Below are 15,820 nucleotides of genomic sequence, written 5' to 3'. Positions count from 1 at the left end.
TTTATCTGTGTTTGCTTTGTAGTGGCGTGGTTTCTATGAGAGGTGATCTGTTTCACCCCCAGTGTACTCCCTTCTCAGTTTGTTGAGTTGTCTTTCCAGTAACTTGAGGCCTCTCTATTGGTCTCTATTCCCCTTTTGTATAGTGTTCTTGCTTTTTCTTCATGATTACATATTGGATGAACTTGTCCTCCACAGATGTGTGCACTGTGCACACAAATTGATGCAGAAGAACATCCCAATGACCATCTCCTCTCTTTAATATCAGGCCATTATTATTACATATTGTGATGTTTAACTGTCTTTCTTCCTTCCCCTTCTCTCCTTTCCCTCTACCCCACTTCCATGAATGGATGCCACAAAAGGGTCTGTTGAGTGCGATTTCACGCACTGTTTTATGCGGAACTGTCCCAATTTAAGTGCCCAAGAGTCATTCCCATCATAACTATATTTTTTTGTTTACTTTTAATGGTTTTTCTGTTCATTATTTTACGTTCGTATAATTGAGTCTGTTGGCACGTTGTGGTAAATATGCTATTGTTTTTGAATCCATTCTTTATTTATTTTGTTTGGATATTGTTTTGTTTGCTTTGTTGTATTATTAATATTTTTATTTTTCTCTTTTTGTTTTTTTTTGTTTTTTATTTTTTTGTTGTTTTTGTTTTGAAAAAGAAGAGTTAGAGGCGTTAAACCAACGTAACTGTTATACTCTGCCGAAGTATGGCCGCGCGTAATTTGTCAACGGGGAGTTCGTACTACCTGCCATCTCCAATGATGCGTTCTTTGGATGCTGGAGAGAGTGTGAAGTTTATTGTAGTGACCGGTGGCGTCTGCAGCTCACTTGGGAAGGGCGTTACGACCTCTGCAACAGGTGCACTTCTTCGTGCCCAGGGCTACCGCGTTTGTAGCATCAAGATTGATCCATATATTAATATGGATGCTGGATTAATGAGTCCCTATGAACATGGAGAGGTGTATGTTCTTGAGGATGGAGGTGAGGTGGACCTTGATCTTGGAAATTATGAACGTTGGATGTCAGTGCACTTGAGGCGAGATCACAATATTACAACTGGAAAAGTTTTCCAAAAATTAATTTCAAAGGAGCGATCTGGTGGATTTTTGGGGAAGACAGTGCAGTTGGTGCCTCACTTTACAAATGAGGTTGTGGATCAAATCTTTGAAGTTTGTCAAGAGGCGGTTTGTGAAGGTGGAAAGCGTCCTGAAATCTGTTTGATTGAGCTCGGTGGAACTGTGGGAGATATGGAGTCACAACCCTTTGTGGAAGCTCTTCGCCGTCTTCGTTACTCTATTCCTCCACAAGACTTTTGCCTAATGCACACAACATATCTTCCTGTGTTTGGTGGATCCCAGAAGACAAAGCCGACGCAACACAGTTCTCGTACATTACTTTCCCTTGGTCTTCAACCAGATTTCTTGATATGCCGCAGTGAAGAACGCCTTGCAAAAGAAGTAAGGGAAAAGTTAAGCAATCAGTGTGGTGTTCAGTTGTGCGATATTATTGGAGCACCCAATGTAGATTGTCTTTACGATATTCCTGTGGAATTCACGAATGAAGGATTAATTAACCGTATACTGCACAAACTTCGATTATCCCCTAAAGTACCACCTTTGGATGTACCTACTTATGATACATTTGTTAAGTACACAAAAATTCTTCGTGATATGTCAAACCCTGTTGTACGAATTGCTTTTGTGGGTAAGTATGTTGGAGGTGGTGGAGACGCTTATTTCTCAGTTCTTCAGTGCTTTGAACACTGCCAAATTGCCCTTGGTGTAAGACTTGACATTTTGTACATTGAATCCGAAGATCTAGAAGGCCCTAACGCCGATGAAGCTAAACAAGCAATTCTTGAATGCGATGGTATATTTGTCCCTGGTGGTTTTGGAGTTCGTGGAGTGGATGGCAAATGTATTGCTGTTGAATTGGCGCGAACACACAATATTCCCTACTTTGGTGTTTGCCTTGGCATGCAGGTGGCCCTCATTGAGTACTGCCGCAATGTCCTTGGCTGGAAAGATGCAAACAGTGAAGAGTTCAACCCCTCAAGCACCCACCAAATCGTACGTATCATGGACTGCGATCGCACGAGCATGGGAGCCAACATGCACCTTGGCGCCCGAGCGGTGCACATTGTGGAGCCGTCCTCGCGTCTCTCGAAGATTTACTCCGGCGCGCCCGTTGTGGTGGAGCGGCACCGCCACCGCTACGAGGTGAACACAACGTACGTGGAGAACCTGCGATCGGCCGGCGTGGTGATCAGCGGCGTGTCGGACCCGCAGTTCGGACCGCAGTGCCGCGTCGAGGCGGTGGAGCTCCCCGCCAACCGCTTCTTCCTCGCCGTGCAGTACCACCCGGAGTTCGTCTCCTCCCCGATGGACCCCTCCCCGCCGTACGTCGCCTTCATGGCGGCAGCCGCGCGGAAGGAGTACACGTGGCCAGAAACCTGCGCAGCGCGAAGGGTAAAGGTCCCAACCGTGTTAACACACAGAGAAGTCGTCTCCAAGTAAAGCGGTGGAAGGAAGGAAGGAAGGAAGGAAAGAATGAGGCGAAAAAGGTGGTTGGGGAGGACAAGAGAAGATTGTGTTAAGGTTATGTGATCATGGAGAGGAAAGGAGGGAGTCGATCACAAGAAATAGAGGAGGAAAAAAAAGAGAAGGAAATGAAAACCACGTGAAAATAAAGAGTAAAAGAAGAAATTCTCTACTGAGAGAGAAAAAGAGAGAGATAGAGAGAGAGAGGACAGTATTCCAAGGAAGACACAATTGTTACCTTCGTGAATGCGTTGTTGAAGAAAAGTAGTTTGGTCAGAGGCAATCTTCTAAAGGTAAGCCATTGAAAAAAAAAAGAATTGATACCGCTGCGCGTTTAAGACCATAGACAAGAGCATTAGCATTTACAACAGCAACAACAAAAAAAAAAAACTATGGACTAATGGTGAATTTTTTCTCCCGTGTTACTTCTATTTCCCGCACGCTGAAACCGCTTCATCCATAATGGGATGGGTGACAAGAGAGGGGAAGCAGTGTGTTGAGAGGAAAAGAAAAGAAAAACGTACCAAAGAAGAACAAAGAAAAAAAAAAATATATAGTTGTTAATTAAAAGGCGAAAATGGAGAATAAAAGGATTTCACGCTAAATAAAAAAGGTAACGAAAAAAAAAAAACAAAAAAAAAAACAATATATACATATATATATATATATATATATATATATATATATATTTGTGTATATATATATTTTAAAAAAGAACCAAAACAAAGTAAAAAAAAAAAAAAACAATTTTTAATGTCTTGGGGAAAGCACGTGTATCAGTGACTCCTTTTCGGTTTCATGCTTTAAGTAAAGGTGATGCAGCAGGGGCGCAGATATGTCGTGCAGAAAGAAACATATCCACACGTATGCATGCATACAGACTCTTTATGATACTTTAGTTAATTTACCCCTCGTACTTCAACGATAAATAACAAGAATGAAGGAAAGAATAAAGAAGCAAGATAAATTAACCAATAAAAAGTGAGATAGAATGCGGTATCGAGTAACTACTGAGTTTTGGGTATTCTGCATTCTCCATCCTCTTGGTCTATATATACTTCTTCTTTTTTTCTTTTACCTTTTCTCTGATATATTCACATAACAGGGTACCTCCCCTTTTTCGTGTTTTTCCTTTTTACATAAAAAAAAATATATACAAAGAAGCGGATAAAAAATATACCTACCTACTTATCTACAAATATATATATATATATATATATATACTCATCTACACCGGATCACATTCTTAATTGTATTTATTTTGTTTCTATTTTTAAAATAGAGACGTGATAATAAAATAAAATAAAAAGGTCAGTTCATTTCATTAATGCAGGAGCAAAAAAGAAGTGCCAATGCAGTTGCAATCATGGATGGAGCAATGGGAACTTTACTGGAGGATTATGGAGTAGATATGGATAAGGCAAGTCCCATGTGGTCATCCACTGTTCTTCTTTCGAACCCAGAATTGGTTCAACGTGCTCATCAGGCTTATATAGATGCAGGTTGTGATGTGCTACTTACATGCACGTACCAAATGTTTGAGGAAGGATGCACAGCATCAGGAGTAACGATGTCTGATTTAGTCGATTCCGCAGTTAAGGTCGCACGTCTTAGAATGCCATTACGAAAGAAAGAGGTGAATTTAAAATTAAATAATAAATGGAGTAATACTTTAACTGGTCCATCACATATTTTTGCCCCTTTATTTTCTTCTTTAGAAGATCCATCAGAAAGATATGTTTTGTTAGCTGGTAGTTTGGGTCCATATGGTTGTTCTTTTCCAGGAGGTCACGAATATCGTGGTGATTATGAAGTGAATGATTCTCTTATTGATACATTTCATGGTGGACGATTATTATCTTTTGTGGGAGAATCAGGTGAAAAAGCTTTTCTTAAGGTGGACTTTTTGATTTTGGAAACTTTTCCTAAACTGGATGAGGCAGTAAAGGTATTGTTGTGGATGCAGCAGCAGAAGGAGTTTCCAAACAAAATTCTCGCTACAGCGCCGGTATGTTTAAGCTTTGTCTCTGCTCCCATAGAGTCATTCTTTCCAGAAGACGGTGATGATAAGGCGTTAAGTGAATGGTGGGAATTACAAGAATCACAATCACGTCTTCCAGATGGTAATACGTTTGAAGATGCACTCATTAAACTTCAAAAATGTAATGCACTTGGATTGGCGGGTATTGGTTGTAATTGTTCTCTTCCACTTGAAGTAAGTTTTATGGCCAGTGTCATGTTGAAAAAGAAACGTCTTGATAAGGAAAATCCTCTTGCCTTACTTATTTACCCAAACTCAGGTGAGTTTTTTGGAAATGGAGAGTGGTATTATAAAAAGGAGATCAAAAAAGATTTATTAATGGGATTAGGAAAAGAAGAAGTTGATTCCATACAGACACTTAAAAGAAAACTGGCAACGGGCCATGGTGATATCTGCACTTCCTTACAGTTTATTTTACAGCTTCTGCATCAGCGAGATGAGACGGAAGATTGGTTATTCAAAGTGATTTTGTATGGAGGTTGCTGTCGTTCCACACCGGAAGACACTACAGCACTAAAGCGTGTGTGTTTGGGTTCTTGATTTCTCTTATTTGTCTGGTTTTTTTTCTTTTCTTTTTTTTTTATTTTCTTTTTTTTTTCTTTTTTTTAACTTATGAACTGCCATTTTTTTTTTTTTTTTTTTTTTTGAAGTTGATGGGTCTTTCAATGTGCATTGAATTTTCTTAAAGGGCCTGAAGGGTTGACGGTGAGTACACGTTCCCTCAGTGGTACTCAGTCCTTTTTTTTTTTGTTTTTTCTTTCCCTTTTACCCTGATCCTTATATTTTCTTTGGCGGTTCTTGAGTTTTTATTAATCTAATTATTATTATTATTATTATTATTATTATTATTATTATTAGTTCTTTTTGAACGACCGCGTAAAGAAAAAAAAAAAAAAGAAAAACTTTTTAACTTGGAAGTGAGGTCGGGGGTGTTTCTCTGTTCTTGTATCTTTCTTCTTATTTTTCGAGGAATATACTCTTTTCTCATACACTTTTTTTTTTTTTTTACTTTGTATCTGCCTCCTTATCTTTATCTCCACTTTATTATTATTATTATTATTATTATTATTATTGGAATATTGCTTTCTATCTTTAAAGGCTTGAAGGGAGAAATCATGCTACAGATTTTTGAACAAGTAAAGGATGTTTGCCAGCAGCGTCGTGAGTGTTTTGCCCGTAGTGAAAAGGAAAAAGAAAAAGAAAAAGAGGCACATCTGCATAATATAAGAGGAATAAAAGAAACAAACACAACAACAACAATAATAATACCTTCACTTACTTTCTTACTTCGTCGTCTTCGCAGGGCTGCGGCTGCGGGATCTCCACATAAAGAGACTTCGCATGTGTGGCCAAAGCCGTTTCTCTATCCAACACCAGACGGGACTCTTCACTCCGCAACTTCACCGCACAAACGCATACATAGGACGACATCTCCTTTAGCCTCGCAGACAGGAATATTAACAACAGATGGACCACAAGAATGGAAAGGAGAGAGGCATTCACCACCCATGCCAACAACAACAACAACAACAACAATTGGAGTTAACAATAAAGAAGAAGAAGAAAGTGAGAAAGAAAAAGAAAATGTAAAAGAGGAATCGGTTGACTATTGTACTCGAATTGCAGTGGAGCGTGGACTGGTGTCAGTACTCATCAGTGTGTGCTCTGCCACTACAGTTGAAGGTGAAAAGGAGGCGGGAGATGTTTTCACACTGCAGGAACGTGTAGAGGCACTGCATACACTTGTGTTTATAATGTGTTATGCCTGTGGAGTGCGGGGTGATGATGGTTCAATTATTTGTAAGATTGATTTGCTGCAACTCTCTGCTACTGCATGCGATATATTAAAACGGGTTCTGGAGCAAGTGATGTCTAATAATGAGCAAGAGAAAAAAAATACAACTGGAAGTAAGAGAAGAGAACTTGTGGAAACATTTGCTTCTATCTCTAATACGATTGTTATGTTGCTTGGCTGTAGAGATCCACGTCACTGGGAGTGTGATGAGGAAGAGGAAGAGGAAAGAATAGATCCAGTGGAGTCTCATAGTCATGCCTCTTCACATCCAATGAGTTTTTGGCAACGGTTTACAAGTGAAGAAAGTATTGATGGTTGTTGTTTGTGCTGTGGGGCTGGTCCACTTTCATATCAGTTTATGATGACTGCACTTACGGAGAATGGATTGTGGCAGTATATGTGGCGTTTTGTTGCTTTTCCCTTTTTAATACAGGCTTCTCAGGAAAAGAATGGAATTCAACAACAACAACAACAACAACAAGAAAGTGATGGTGATGATGATAAGTATAATAATAATGATAATGATGGAATAGAGATGGGGAATGGAGAGAATGATTTTACACAGTATTGTAATACTGTACGTATTCTTGGAGTTCGATTAACATTAAAGATGATGACATTATTACTTTTACGAGGTTCAGTGGCTGAAGAACATGATCTCGCGAGTATACTTTGTTGCCCAACCGTACAGGAAGAGGAGGAACTGGAGACTATGTGGAGTAAAACACTTATACCGTCTCGTAGAGAAAATCCCCATCGTCAGCTATCTACATTAGAAAAACGTACGATATTTACATTACAACAAATCTCAGGTTTTCTGGTATTTCGTCGACTTTCTTGCTATGCAGCAAATGCAATGCATATTCTTTTAACACGTTTATATCCGCAACAACTACCAATATCAGATATTAATATGCGAGTTGTTTTTGAAGCTCTCTTCTTCTTAAAAGAACCATTACCATTACCCATTCCAACTCCCATCTATGGTAGTACATCTCCTGAAGAAAAACATAATGATAAGGAAGAGAATACGGTTTTTTATATGAATCAGTCGACTGTAGAGATAACAGCATCTCTCATGCTTGGCCGTTTACTTCATGTATTGTCTTTTCATCTTGAATTTTACCGCGATGAGTGGTGTGAAACTGTGAAAAAGAAGAGACATAATGGTCGCTATGCAGGCCGTACATTAACGCCTACTACCAGTCATGTACTTTGTATTGCAGGAGCGCTACTCTCTATAGTGTTGCTATTAGACCAACAACAACAACAACAAGAAAAAGAAAAAGAAGAAAAAGAAAAAGAAAAAGAAGAAAAAGAAAACGAAGAGCATCAGGGGTGTAGTGGTCTTCTCTCGTTAGAGCAGGCGATGGGTCGGCATACAACGTATAAGGCATGTGAACATTCACCATTACTGCCGGCTGCACTCTCGGCGGGACTCAGTCGCACACATCAAGTACTTCTCCTCTTCCGCACTCTAGCCACTATACACATACAAACACCCATACACACTCATACACGTCATCGTGGTCATTCCACACATACACATATAAATAATACTACTACTACATATATAAACACATTACCATGCATACACACACTTCGACTGACTGGTCCATACATAATGGCATTTTCACAGTTAGTGCGTCCGAATGCCCCGCCGCCCCCATCGTTGCGGTGGAGACAATTGAGAGCGGATGAGTGGGCAGAGACAATGACGGCAACCGTGCGGGGAACAGCAGCAGTATCCACAGCGTCCACAGTGGAACGCCGAAGGAAATCCCAAACGAGTTTGTCATGCACGTTAACATGTCCATTACGTCTCTTGTGTCTGGAGGAACATGATAATCTTCAGAAAAGTGCAAGAGAAAGATTAAAAGTATACAATGAAGGTGAAGGTGAAGGTGAAGAATATAAATACCAACAACAACAACAACAAAAAGGATCTGATAAGAGTTCTGGAAATGATGGTCTTCAACCATTGCAGGTGTATGTGAAAATTCCCCGTGCAGCAGGTGGTACGGTACATACAGATAATATCAATAAGACAGGTGTTAATAACTATGAAAATGGTGCGGGTGTTTCTACCAAAACGGAATCTATTCAATCAGTGGAGTCTTTCCCACCAATGTTTTTTGGATATGAGTCTGTTTCCTTCAGTAATCGTAGACGTAGTAGTGGTGGAGTGAATACTGGTATACGTAGTCATCATGGTAATGCTGTTGGCGATAGTAGTGTTAATGTTAATGGTACTGTAGTGACTTCGGTGAATGAAAGTATGAGAAATATAATTTCTTTACCATTAAAAAAAATGTCAAGTGAGGTGAAAACTTTATTTGTAAATCGTGATGGAGAAGAGTATGCAAGGGTAATGCATAACATTCCATGTTTCTCATCCCTCAAACGTGAGAAAGTGGAATATGTGGCTAGTGCGGAAATAACTATTGTAGCCCCATTAGAGAAATCTAAACAAAGTAATAATGAAGAAGAAAAAGAAAAAAAGATGGAGGAGGAGGAGGTATGTCCTTTTAATATGGTTATTATCGCTTCTTGTACAGTTTATGGAGATGAACTTTATCTTTACTCTCAACCACCGCAAAGGTCTACTATGATGTTATCTTGCGAAGAAGAAGAAGAAAGAGAAGAAGAAAAAAACTCTTCTCAACGATCTAATAAAAAGGAATCCGTGGGAGGAAGAAGAAAGAAACATGATAAATCAAAAACAAAACAAGAAAATACATTATATTCAAAAAATTCCAAATTTGGACCAACTATGATTTGCAGTGTCTCTCGTTTCGAATCTTCTAACATCATAACAGCACGGAGTTCTTCTCCAGAGAGACTCTTCACTATGGATGAAGGAGGGATCATATCATCACGGAAGAATGATAAACAGGGTGTCAATAATAATAATAATAATAATAATAATAATAATAATAATAATAATAATAATAATAATAATAATAATAAAGATACCTCACAGAAGAAAGAAGACCCTCTTCTTAATAGTAACGAAAATGAATACGATGAGATGAATGATATTGATGCCTATATAGCTGGCATAGAACCAACGGTTGTGGTAGATATTGCCCTCACCCGCAAAGATCATGAAATCCAATCCCTGCAAGAACAACTGGCGCAAGTGCGAGAGAGTGAGGCGGAACTCAAACGTCAACTGCAAGAAGTATTAACACAACGCGAGACTTTGGTGACGACACTCACAGACACTCGAGCGGAACTGCGGCTTTGGCACACAGACGTCGTCGCACCGCTGCGGCGGGAAGTGACGCTCCTGCGAAGATCACTCGTGCGGCGTAATGCGGAGACAAGTGCGGCCGTCTCGCTCTGCCGTTCACTGCGGGATGAACACACGGCACTCACATCCACGATTCACGCACTTCGTGAAGAGATGCGGGGTTTGGTGGAAATAGTAGAGAAGAAGAAGAACAACAACAGAGAAGAAACAGGAAGAGAGTTATAGTTATAGTTGAAGAGTGAAAGAGAGAGAGAGTGTGTGTGTGTGTGCGCATGGTGAAGTGTGGTGTAGTTTGGTGTAGTTTAGTGTTGTTTTCGCATAATTTATCGTGATTGTGACTGTGATTATCGTTTTTTTTATTTATTTATTTATTTTCCGTATCGTTTTTTTTCTTTCCTGCGGTGTCTCTCTGTGTGTGTGTGTGTGGAGTTTTATATTTCTTGTATCACTTTAATTGTGTCTATCGGTTTCCAAAAGCATGCATTACTGAAATATATATATATTTATATCAAGCCTGTGCTTTGGCTTCTCTCAGGCTGTAAATATAAATATGAGTTAAAAGAATTTCTTCAGAGGAATTTTCCCCTGAATAATATTTTTTTAAGTATTAGTGGGGAAATGGTTTACTGCATACTTGTTTATTTATGAATAGTAGTAACTCAATGGACTTGTTTTTTTTTTTTTTTTTTTTTCTCTCTCTCTCTCTCTCTCTCTATATATATATATATATATATATATATATATGACTCTCTTTATCTGGTAGGGGCAGCTTTTGGAAGTTGCTGCTTAAAATAGAAAAGCATCACAAAGGGAAAGTTTATGGTTGAAATAGTCTCTGATGATTACTTTCCTCCTGAAGAAGATGACATTGATGAATCATTATCATCATCATCATTAGGTGGAGAGGTAGAAACAGTATCTGTGGGAGGTAAATCTCAATTCTTCTCTTGGTTATTTCCAACAACATATTCACGTCCCTTTAATTTGACTACCACAGTGAATGAAACTCTTTTAGAGTCTGTGAATGCCGTGCGGACTTTGATGGAAAGTGGAAACTTGGAAGCCGCCTGTTATCTCGTTGAGGAGCGGCAACTCGATATTAGTTTAACAGCAGTGAATACCACGCTGCTGGTGAGTACGACGAATATTCTGTTGAATCTACTTGTGGCACCTGTGTATGCTTTTGTTTCATCGCATCTACGCGGAGACTTATTGACTTTTCCCGGTGTAGTAACACAGACCTTGTACACTAGTGGTAGTATTAGTATTAATAATAGTAATAATATTAATAATGTTAATAGTGTTAATAATATTAATAACAGTGGATTATTAACGTATCATAATGCCACTACTACTACTACTACTTTAACGAACTCCCAAGCGAGTGGTGCTGCAGTGGAATCGCCATCTCTTACTCTCTTTTGGTTCGGAATGTCATCCACCACGGATGCGTGGAAGGGTTATGCAGAGATGATAATGTTTCTTGTGTGTGTGGGACTCTTCATATTACTTCTTCTTGTGCGCTTCCGGTTTGCGAAGTATTTCCGTGGTATTGATATGTACACTTCACAGAAACACCAATCTACTCACACTGCTGCTGATGCTGATGCTGATGCTGCTGCTGTTGTGCCACCATTACATTTGGGGAGTAAGCAAAGTAATAATATGGAGGATTCCTTCCTGTTAACATCACAAGAAGGGAATGAACAGCACTCCGTACAACAGAGATTACCTCTTTTATTAGATAATTGCGATGAAGATACGTGCAAAAGTCCTCCACGGCTTTCCTTTACTATGTAAAGGGAATATATATATATATATATATATAAGAAAGACGTTGGGGTGATTTTCTTTGGGTTTGAGGAGAGAGAGAGATAGATAGAGAGGGTGAAAGAAAAAAAGAATGAAGAAACGTAAAGATGAAAACTGTCAGAATTAAAGCAGTTACAAAAATTCGTCATAAAATTTGATTTGCAAGTGGATAAGATTTTTTTTTTCTTTAACGATTGCTAAACTTCAAAAAATTCTTTTTTTTTTATTTATCTTCGTATTTGCTTCTATTTTCTCTGAGTTATATCCTTCTATTTGCTCTTTTTTTTTTATCAAGATCGTCTCTTTTTTTTCTTGTTGTTGTTGTGGTACGTATATGATTGTGGGAGTTGTATTTATGTATGAATGAAGGCGGTGATGGAGCTCACATTGGAGGGATAATAACACAAAAGGACATTTAAATAAGCAAAAAAAAAGAAGAAAACACTCATTGAAAGATCTTTGTGGACTGTCCCCTTATTTTTTATTTATTTATTTATTTATTTCGTATATATATATATATTTTTTTTTCTCCTCCTCTTCCTTCTTATTTCCCTTTAAGAGCTTTGTGTCGCCATTCTATTCCTAGTCTCTAGAAGCACACATACTCATACTCACACATACATTATATATATATATATATATATTAAATATTATATTAGTTAGATAGGTTGATATCCATATACGAGGGAAATGCCACTATTGTTGTTGGCTCTCGCGCGGATTGTCGGCTTTGTCGTGCTGCTCATAGCGTTATTGTGTGTAAAGAAAACACGACTGCGGCATTTACCATCACGTCGTACTCGCGTGTCCCGCCACCACGGCGAAACGTGTGTGTGGCTTGAGCGTCTCACAAGTGCCATACTGGATATGCTGCACGATGCCATTCAACAACAGCAACAACAACAACAAGAAAAACAACAAGAAGGAGAAGAAGGGGATGATGTGGATATAGAAGATACGCAACAATGTTTGCGGGGATGTACGTTCTCGTCATTAGATTCCATGGGAACAACCCCGATTCGGGGGAATGTTATGAGTGGTAGTAGTACTACTACTACTAATAATAATAATAATAATAATAATAATAATAACAGCAAGAATAAGAGTAAGAATGTTGTTAATAATAATAGTATGAACAGTAGCAACACCAATGGTTTTAGCTGTGAAGAAAATGGTCTTGGTTCAATGGGGATGCCCTCTCGTTTTTTAGAGATGTTTGAAGAACGTGTAGAAGCTATACTGGAGGATCGTGGTATTGCGGCTTCTGCAAAGTGTAAGGTACACTCAATAGGAGAGAAGCCGCCCACTATACGATCTATCCGAATAACAAATCTAACTGGAACTGGATCTTCAACGAATATACCCGCCGCTGGCTCTGCAGGAGTTTCTACTACGGTTGGTGGTGGTACGAGTGGTAGTGGTGTTGGTGTTGGGAATAGTGCGGCCGGTGGTAATATGGGAGTAGTGGGTGTAAATAATAACAATAATAACAATAGTAATAATAATAACGCTACGGCAGCATCTCTTAAAGGGAAAACTCGACTTCCCCCCGGCAATGTATATATCTCTACTGGTATAGGAAATAGTGTTAGTGGAAGTAGTGCTGCTGCTGTTGGTGTTGTTGGTGGGGTCTCGGCTTCTGTAGATGATGTGATGGAGATGTGGCGTAGTGATTCCTTTGCGGAGGACTCCGTTGGCGGCGCCGCGCTGCTCGCCTCTGCGGTGGAGTTGGAGGCGGAAGTGGAGTACGCGGGCGGAGTGGATGTGTCTTTAGATGCCGATTTGTGTTTGGCGCGGGGGAGACGATTGCCCGTCTCTATTCGTGTGAGTGATGTTAAATACATGAAGGCACATGTACGTGTGTGTGCGAAACTGCAGTATGAACGGGCTACGATGGATAGTCAACGAAGACCATACTTGCAGTGTACACTATGGTTAGAGTCGGAACCAACCTTTTCGCTTCAACTCACTACTTTTATTAGTCGTTATCGTATTTGCAATTTCTTTGCTGTGCCGCTGGTTATTAAATTTCTTCTCTTGCGATTTCTACGGCATCGTCTCCTGCGGCCGGCCGGTGCTGGTCTGACTGTTAACATCCCGCTGCCGGAGAATGTTGTCGATGGCGGCATGCAGTCGTGGTGTGCGGCGGTGAATGATGCCGCCACAACCGTCGCGGGGTCTGTGAGTGCACATACGATTGGGATTCCACGTGGGGCTAGAGTGTGATGATGTGTATGTGTGTGTGTGTGAGTGTATATATATATATATATATATATATAGAGAGAGAGAGAGAGGGAAAGGTCTCTTGGTGTTTCTCTTTACACGTATCTGTGCGTATTTATATGGTGTTTTTTTTTTTTTTTTTTTTCTCAATCGACAGTCTTTGTAGTGTCTACATTATATTATAATAGTTAGTGTGTGTGTGTGTGTTTCTTTGTTTGTACTTGATGTGTACGGGAAAGAAGTATATATCCCCAGTAAGAAGAACACAAACTAGATGGAGAGAGCGTTATCTGCCCGTGCGTTTCGAATTAACATTAGATTTTTTATTCTTTATATATATATATATATATATATATAATGAGATGCTTTCTCTTTGTACTTGTATGCTGATTATTTCTCTTTTCTTCAATATACTTTTCTTCTCTATTTCATGTTTTTTTTTTTCTTCTTTATTGGGGTGTATTATCCAATACATTAGTCTTTGGTAGTTTACACATACATTCAGTTAAAAAAAAAAAAGAAAAGGGGGAAAACAAGCCAATCAAAAGGAAAGATTATTTAAAGTAAAGGAGTGATATAGGAGTCTCTCGTCTTGCTGTTATTATTATTGTTCTTGTTGTTATATTCCTATTTGCCTGTTTGTTTCTTTGTATTATTTCTCTGTTTTTTGTGGGTTTCACTATACTGTAATATTTCACACATATTTCTTAATTCCATACATCATTATCATTATCATCACATTGGTGTTAACCGCAAACAAAGAGAGAAAAAAAAAGATGAATGTAGCCAAGCGAAAGTTTATTAAAGATATGATGTCGCACTACCGTGCATCCCAACCACCTGCAGATCATCAAGAGATTTTGAAAGATTTACAGGAACGTGTATTAGACATTGGTATGCGTTCTGTTAATAAGGCACATGTGGAGCTTTTCGGTTCTCACGTGAGTGGATTCTGCAAGCCTACATCAGATGCTGATCTCTCTCTAACGTATCGTAATTTCTCACCATGGCTGCAAGGATTAGAACGTGTGGATGATCAGAATAATAAACGAATGACACGTTTCTCAAAAGAGGCGGCAGAAATGGGAATGGAGGATGTTCGTTATATTCGTGCACGTATTCCAGTTGTGCAATTTACCGATAGTCTTACTGGATTACACTGTGATGTGAGTATTGGTAATGTAGGAGGTGTGGAAAACTCAAAGATTCTTGCGGCTATTCGAGGTATATTTCCTGATTTCTATCGAGCGTATATTCATCTTGTGAAGGAGTGGGGAAAGGCACGTGAGGTGATTGCCCCTGAACGTTCAACTTTTAATAGTTTTACTGTTACCACCATGGCATTAATGGTTCTTCAGGAATTAGGATTACTGCCTGTCTTTTCCTCTCCCACAGGGGAATTTGGTCAACTCACATTACCAGATGTAGAGAAACAGTTAGAGAAGTTTACATTACCTCCTATATATGATTCTTTACATGGAGATGATGAGAAACTTGGGGAAGCGGTTTATTTCTGTTTACAACGGTTTGCGGAATACTACTCCAAGTATGATTTCCGAAGTGGAACAGTGAGTCTTATTCATCCACGTCGTCATCGTAGTGTATATGAACGTGTAGTTAAACGACATTTAGAATTATTGGGAGCGAGAAAGCGAATGGAGTGGGAAAAACATCTTGCCGAACACAGAGAAGATGGGGCATTTAATGAAAATGACTTTTCTGCGTCTATGCAGAATGAATCCACACAGCGGCCTATTAACACACCGTATGTAGTGGAGGATTTTGTGAATTATGTGAATTGCGGTCGTCGTGTGCAGGCCTCACGGGTACGGCATGTCCAACAGGAGTTTACACGACTGCGGGAGATGTTAATAGAGAAGGAGAGTGAATTGCGGTTTGAGGAAGTCTTTCGTGAGAGTGATGTGGTTCCACGATTTCATGGATTTGAAGGTGTGGGAACACGAGACCCACGTGTAAAGACATTCCGTGCACAATCATAATAAGAATACTAATCATAATAGTGATAATAGTGATAATGAGATCTCTCAGTGTGTTATTATTATTATTATATTGATTAATGGAGAGAGGAATTGGAGAAGAGTTGTGTAGTTGTGGTGGAAAGTGGGGTTGGTGAGTGTGTGTG

At 39.3% G+C, this 15,820-nt stretch overlaps 6 protein-coding genes across 6 annotated transcripts; all 6 read left to right on the top strand.

Moving 5' to 3' along the window:
* Positions 1–717: 717 nt before the first annotated feature.
* Positions 718–2,526, top strand: TM35_000142390 (putative cytidine triphosphate synthase, putative,CTP synthase; the record flags this gene model as incomplete). The annotated part of the gene is made up of 1 exon (XM_029025684.1): positions 718–2,526. One exon carries the CDS (start codon positions 718–720, stop codon positions 2,524–2,526), a length of 1,809 nt encoding a protein of 602 aa, XP_028883094.1.
* Positions 2,527–3,877: 1,351 nt separating this feature from the next.
* On the top strand, positions 3,878–5,131 carry TM35_000142380 (cytidine triphosphate synthase; the record flags this gene model as incomplete). Its single annotated transcript, XM_029025683.1, has 1 exon — positions 3,878–5,131. The coding sequence occupies one exon, from the start codon at positions 3,878–3,880 to the stop codon at positions 5,129–5,131; it is 1,254 nt and encodes a 417-aa protein (XP_028883093.1).
* Positions 5,132–5,706: 575 nt separating this feature from the next.
* Positions 5,707–9,867, top strand: TM35_000142370 (uncharacterized protein; the record flags this gene model as incomplete). The annotated part of the gene is made up of 1 exon (XM_029025682.1): positions 5,707–9,867. The coding sequence occupies one exon, from the start codon at positions 5,707–5,709 to the stop codon at positions 9,865–9,867; it is 4,161 nt and encodes a 1,386-aa protein (XP_028883092.1).
* Positions 9,868–10,461: 594 nt separating this feature from the next.
* On the top strand, positions 10,462–11,442 carry TM35_000142360 (uncharacterized protein; the record flags this gene model as incomplete). The annotated part of the gene is made up of 1 exon (XM_029025681.1): positions 10,462–11,442. The coding sequence occupies one exon, from the start codon at positions 10,462–10,464 to the stop codon at positions 11,440–11,442; it is 981 nt and encodes a 326-aa protein (XP_028883091.1).
* A 702-nt stretch (positions 11,443–12,144) lies between these two features.
* Positions 12,145–13,680, top strand: TM35_000142350 (uncharacterized protein; the record flags this gene model as incomplete). The annotated part of the gene is made up of 1 exon (XM_029025680.1): positions 12,145–13,680. The coding sequence occupies one exon, from the start codon at positions 12,145–12,147 to the stop codon at positions 13,678–13,680; it is 1,536 nt and encodes a 511-aa protein (XP_028883090.1).
* A 773-nt stretch (positions 13,681–14,453) lies between these two features.
* Positions 14,454–15,677, top strand: TM35_000142340 (mitochondrial editosome-like complex associated TUTase; the record flags this gene model as incomplete). The annotated part of the gene is made up of 1 exon (XM_029025679.1): positions 14,454–15,677. The coding sequence occupies one exon, from the start codon at positions 14,454–14,456 to the stop codon at positions 15,675–15,677; it is 1,224 nt and encodes a 407-aa protein (XP_028883089.1).
* Positions 15,678–15,820: the final 143 nt, after the last annotated feature.

The sequence above is a fragment of the Trypanosoma theileri genome (assembly GCF_002087225.1).
Source record: "Trypanosoma theileri isolate Edinburgh chromosome Unknown TM35_Tth_14_V1, whole genome shotgun sequence".
NCBI lineage: Eukaryota > Euglenozoa > Kinetoplastea > Trypanosomatida > Trypanosomatidae > Trypanosoma > Trypanosoma theileri.
Note: the sequence above shows the minus strand (reverse complement) of the source record. Positions and strands in the feature narration are given on the sequence as shown.